Below are 6,514 nucleotides of genomic sequence, written 5' to 3'. Positions count from 1 at the left end.
GCAACAACGGTAGAAAATCGCGCTGGTCTTTAATCAGCCTTATCATGGGCTTCATTTTCCCCGAACCGGGTCATTTTTGGTTCCATGGTTTTACTATGGGGGATCACAAATTTTCGGGTGAATTTTTTTTCAGGCGAAACTCAGGATAAGGCAGAATATATATTTTTTTTTGGCTGACGGTGCTAGGTATTTTATTCAATAGCTTAATCAAGTTGAAATTGGTACAATACAAAATTCACTCGTCCGTGAATTAAAAAAAAAAATAAATAAAATTGAAGAAAAAATGTCTGCGCAAAGTTTCCGCAAGTTGCTATATGCGGTTTTGTTCAGCATTCGTCATCTTGAATTTCTTTAATTTGACTATGGATTTGTAATGAGTGTCGTTGAAAACACCTGAAAAGCGAATGTTGGCAAATAATTTGGAAATAGTGGTTGCTAAACTTTAGGTTTGTTCGTCGAAAATCCAGCAAGAATTATCCAACACTCAAAATATCAGAGAGTAAGAAAAAATTCTCTCAAATTCTCTCTCTCATGTTGAGAAACTTGCAAATTTCTGCACGAACGCAAATTTGCAGGAATTTGCAAGTTTCGCTGCCAGCTGGCGTCCACGGTTGCATTTCAAACATACAAAATTTTTATAGAATTTTTAAAATTCTTTCCAATGGCCAAAAACAGGATATACATGTATATTTCTTGTTGTTCTGACTTTCTTTAACATACATTTCAATTTCTTCATCGTACTAGCTGTCGGGTTTCTTAAATCGACTCTGGTTGCAATTGCATTCCGATTGCGAATACCATTTTTTTCAGCCGAATTAAGTTCAAATCATTGGAATTAACTAAATTAATTATATCAACAATTATTTACTTCCTTTTTTCATAAAAAAATCGCTCGTGTTTATAAATTTTTAAATTTAACGAACTAATTTATTCAAATTATTGTAGACAAAAATGCAACCATGCGCCACAACCACATGTTTTTCGTGTTTGCAAATTCTTGCTGGCAAAATTTTTTCCAGCAAGAATTTGCAACTTCTCTCCAAGAGAACTGTCACTTTGCTCTCACAATTTTTGAGTGTTGGATAATTTTTTGGTCTGCACGAACGCGATTTGGGCAAAAATCGTGATAATTCGTACAAATTCGTACAAATTTTTTGCTCGACGAACAAACCTTTTATATACATAAGGTCCGTTCAATAACTTTTCCAGTAAGTACTTGCAGCGAGAGCGTGAAAGAAAAATAGAGAGTAAAATTGAGAGCAAGAGAAAATTTTCAGAAAAAGTTATTGAACGCAAAACTAGTAAACATTTGCAATTTAAGCCATTTTGATAGTTTCTGACGGTTAAGTTTTGACGCGCAATTTTCTGTTTAATTGGAAATAGTTTCCATCGTCATAAAATTAAAAAAAATATACAATAGATCTAAATTTTTCATCCATATTTTCATTTCACTAATTATGTTTCACCAAATCATCCTCTTAAACAGTTTGTTTACAGTTGATTTTGAAACATAACCTTACTTTTTGACTCCTCCAAATTCCTGCTAGTAAAATTTTTACTTACAAGAGTTTGCAGCTCTCTCGGGTTGTTACGCTATCGAATTTGCTCTCTCTTGCAAATATTTTGGGTTATTGAATGCATTTCCAGTAAAAACTTGCAAGTACTAGTAACAATTCGTAAAAATTTTTTGATCTTGAATAGACCTATAGTTTGCATGATGTTTTTGAGGGGATAAGGACATTTAAAGTCCGGAATCAGCCAAAAAGGCGGCTGGTGGCAGCTGATTTGACTTTTATCTAGTTGTAAAGAGTGTATACTGATATAAAGTGCTCCGTTTGGAGAGGTGTGGAGCTTTTTTTGTAGACCTGTTAACCCTTTGCTGTCCCTGTGCATCAAATGATACGAATGTTTTGCGAATGCGAATGTGTACATGTGCAGAGAAGTCTGTCTAACCAGGGTGCGGACAATAACCGGCTTTTAGCTTTAGGCGCTAAATGGTTAAGTAGTATATCAACGAACATTGATGGGCCTTCAACAAGTACTGCTAAAAGTCTTATAATCAACCTGGAAATAATTTTAGATTCCTCCTTTTCTCTGGGGCCATCAAAAAATGTGAAATTAAAGCCCAATTGAAGGCCTACCCTAAAGAAAAACGAGCTCATCTCGGTGAAAATCTTCTCGATTGGTGGAAAACTAAACTAAAATACGACAAATTGACAGATCTGGTCCGCAAATATTTGAGCGCTCCACCCACCAGCGTTCCAAGTGAGCCAAGTGAAATCGCCTCATGGGAGAAAAGGCAGAAAAATTACGTTTTTTTTTTTTAAAGAATATGCCCCTTTTGAACTTTGACTACTAGATTAAAACACTGTATAGGTTAATCACTCGTTCAATGTTCTAATAATTTATAAAATTTTTAAGTAATAAAAACGATGACTTAAGTTGATTATAGCTTTTTTAATGTTATTCCTAACATACGCATTTGCATTAGCACATTCGCATTCCAAAAATTCGCATTCGTGAATGTGAAAAATATGACATTCGAAACATCTCTAATACGAACGCATTTGATTCGATTTATAATCAAATACGTTATACATACTTCATATTCATCTCCTCTATTCGACCTTCAACAAAAAACAATACTTCATAACTTTGCTCTTTTCTATTAGCTAGAGTATTCAAAGATCAACGATTTAAGTTTGTTTCGTTTCTGAGAGTAAATAAACATTAAAAATTAATTGCGAAATCTGTACGTATGGACATACATATGTACAATGTAAGATTTTCTATGTGCAAGTGCACAATTTTCTGTAGAGCTTGTTTTATTTTTATAAAACAATGATAAGGGTACTTACCATGCAAGCTAGGAACATTTGAAGGTTGTGAAGTTAAGCAAAGCTGAGAATCAAGCAGATGATCTCTATCTGCACACCGAAGTAATGTACCAGCACACATGTGTGTAGTGGTTCTAGGTTAGGGATGACAAAAAAAAAATCGATTAATTAATCATATGCAAAAACAAAAGCTTTGATAAGCGTTTTGTTGTTAAGTCGTTGCATTTCTCGGTGGCTGTCGCACCAGCTATTGAAAAAAGGCGCTCATAGACACCGAGATACCAACTAAATGACAGTATTTTTTCGAAAGTCCGTAAAGTTTATAAGTAAACAGTTTTCATGTCCTCCCAAGCATCGATGATATTCCGCTTTGGTTCTAGGGCTTGACAATTTAAGTAAAAACTCATTTCATCTTGTGGGTGACCCAAATTATCAGGACGGAAAATAACCATTATTTTTGAAATTTTAAATTTTAAGTTATAATCGCCGTAAAACGATTTTTATTTATACCCACGTATTTGTTTTCGTACGTCCAACTGTAATTTACAATTTTTATTTTTCGAGTTTAACCAATAAAGATTAAAAATAATAATTAATATTTGAGTTTTAATTTTTCGCTCAAAGGTAATTATTATTACTTGATTTTTTTTTTTTGATCAAAAATAATGATTATTTTATGATTTCTAATTTTTCGCTCACAGATAATAATTATTATTGAATTTTATTATTTTTTCACTTAACAATAATGATCATTCCAAAAGATCAGAAGCTATGCCAGCGTGGTTTCTGCCATATCCTTTTCGGAGGTAGCGACACCCTAATTAAAGGAATAAGACTTAAAATTTTCAGGTAAAATTTTCAGTAAGTAGCGTCTATATAGCCTTTTCTATTTTATAAATAATCATTATTTTTAAGTGGAAAAATAAAAATCAGTAATAATAAATAAAAATGATAAAATAATCATTATTTTTGATCGAAAAAATAAGAATCAAATAATACCGTTGAGTAAAAAAATAAAAATCATATTAGTTTAGGGCGAAAAAAATTAAACTCATAAAATAATGACTAAATGCTGATTTAAATTATTTTACACAAAATGATTACCGTCCCTGAAAATTATCATATTTTCGTCTTCGTTTATGTACAAGAGATTTATGAGTGGCCCCAAGATCGACATCATTTTCTACTGATTCTAGTGACGACTCGCCACCCGTTTCCATAAGATCACCTGGGCACATCATTTAAGCTCGCAAGAACTTCATTACTGAGGCCAATGGGAACGGATGTTTGAAATGAATTTTTTTGAACCTCGGGTCGAGTAAAGTTGATGCAGCTAACAAAAAACGATGTTCGATGGATGGATTTTAGACAACTAGAAAATTCATATTTCTTGAAAATATTTTTACAATTAATTTATAAATAATCGTTTAACGAAACACAAAACTACGATTCAATTAAATGGTAAATTGAAACAAGAAAAAAATCGATTATTTTAATCAAATGAATAATCGCTGCCATCCCAATTCTAGGGTTAATGTCACAAAAATGTTGTACATACTGTTATTTCAGTTATGTATGTACACTTGCATGTACATATATTACATACATGTATTTATAGTGCATTACAAAAGGCTTAGATTTTAAGTCTGCACTGGCAGGCGTCAAGCCTCTTGACCTTGCATATGATGCTCTCACCTTCATACAACAGAGCATTCATACATTTACAATTGCTATCTTCGTACAAAGCATCCTGACTACACATTTCGAGAGTGTCTTATACAAAAAAAAAAATTAAAATATTTGAAATAGATGCATATCGTCGTTTGAAGTACAAAACCGCGTATCAACAAAATGCAAAACCGCGTATGTGAGGTCGCATAAATTATTTTCTAGAGAGCAAAAACACTGATACTTCAAAATGGGTATCTTTTTTAACCGACTTCCAAAAAAGGAGGAGGTTGTCAGTTCGTCGGAATATTTTATTATTTTTTTTATTTATTTTTACTTTTTTTATTTTTATTTTTTTTAATTTTTAAAAATTTATTTTTTTTTTATGTATGTTACCGCGAGGTTGTCAGTTCGTCGGAATATTTTATTATTTTTTTTATTTATTTTTATTTTTATTTTTTTTTAATTTTTTTTAATTATTTTTTTTTTATGGATGTTACCGCATAACTTTGGACCACGTCAACCGATTTCATCGAAAAGGTAGTGTCTCAGAGGTGGTCCCATACTAATCTGGTTAAGATCCGATCAGTGGATCATGAGATATATATATATATATATATATTTATATGAGAGTTGAAGTCGGTTTTTTTTTGCTAAAAATTATTTGTTTATAAGGCAATCGCATTTCTGGCTAGCATATTTCAGCACGAATGGATAAGGATTTAGCTATGAGCTTGTGTGACCAAATCCAATTTTTGGCAGCATATGTCAGTTAAGCGGTTTTGCAGAATGACGATATGCGGTTTTGTACTTTAAACGACGATATGTACATCACTCAAGTGAAATTTCATAAAAGCGAGGTGTCCCGGAATATAATATTTCATAAGGCAGTGTCACACGATTGGTCATTTGCCCAAAATTTGGTGCAAATCGTATCTTGTGATTGAACAAATATTTTTCTTTATCCCAATAACGAAAAACATTTTTTTTTTTTTCAAAATTTACAGCGGAAGTTCGCTGTATTATACCAATCGCGTGACAACAAAAATATTGCCGTACCAATTTTTTTTGTATTTTGTACCGATAGGAAAAGTTCTTTCAACATCTAGCGAAATTTGCTGTTTCAAAAATTTATTTTTATTTGTTTTGTATTAACTAAAATACACAGTGAATTGAAAATGTTTACATACACCCATATTCTAGAGATTTGAATCGTGAAATCTATGAAAATGTGATCACTGGATCCGAATTGCTACGAACGTAGCATATAATTTGAATGCGTACGTAGCATTCGGATTCAGTTATACGATGAATTCAGTGATAGCCCTGAATGTTAATTTATTGACCTTTTTTTATATATTTTACCTTATCAAGGTGGTGTCAAACTTGTTTGTATAATTGGACTTTTAGTTTTATCGCAAATTGGTTTTACAAGTAAAATTTTTATTTTTTTCTATAAAGATATTGTCCAAGCTTTAACCATATGCAATGAAAAAATTACTAAAAACCACGGCAATTTTTTAACCGCTTGAAATTTGCATTTCTTATGTTATGATATGTTATGTTATGTTATGTTATGTTATGTGTCTTATGTGTTTCCTTTCTTTAATTATGTATTTTTAACAAATTGTAAAATGCCGATTGGCGTAAAATTCACAATAAATAAATTAAAATGATCTAAAGGTTCAGAATAAAAAGTTTGAAATTTTAGTAAAAATTCGTTGAATTTTCCTAAATTTTATATAAAGTTTGAAACTTTGATTTATATGATTTTCGTGCAAGCTTGGACTGTATTTTTATAGAAAAATAACAAAAAAATTTAACTTGAAAAACATTGCGAATATTTAAAAATTCAACACGTGAACACTTGATTGAGTCACTGTATATGCACATACATATTTACATACGTGTGTGTGTGTGTACATATACAGTTGTCCACAAAATAATAGGAGTGCGATATTTTGACCAGTTTTGGCTATTTGTCTTTTGTTTATTTAATGTTTATTATT

At 31.4% G+C, this 6,514-nt stretch overlaps 2 protein-coding genes across 2 annotated transcripts in view; both read left to right on the top strand.

The window, feature by feature from the left end:
• The window catches only part of LOC118743938 (probable methylthioribulose-1-phosphate dehydratase), a 6,328-nt gene extending 559 nt beyond the window's left edge, over positions 1 to 5,769 (top strand). Inside the window, exon 5 of the mRNA XM_036476700.1 lies at positions 5,709 to 5,769. Coding sequence (XP_036332593.1) covers positions 5,709 to 5,769 — 61 coding nt within the window. The remainder of the gene's footprint in view (positions 1 to 5,708) is intronic.
• Positions 1 to 6,514, top strand: part of LOC118743256 — a gene marked incomplete at its 5' end in the record, with an annotated part of 39,560 nt that overhangs the window by 5,940 nt on the left and 27,106 nt on the right.

This window comes from Rhagoletis pomonella, unplaced genomic scaffold, assembly GCF_013731165.1.
Source record: "Rhagoletis pomonella isolate Grant_MI unplaced genomic scaffold, Rhpom_1.0 Rhpom_scaffold_00007, whole genome shotgun sequence".
Classification (NCBI taxonomy): domain Eukaryota; kingdom Metazoa; phylum Arthropoda; class Insecta; order Diptera; family Tephritidae; genus Rhagoletis; species Rhagoletis pomonella.
This window is presented reverse-complemented; position numbering and strand designations above follow the sequence as displayed.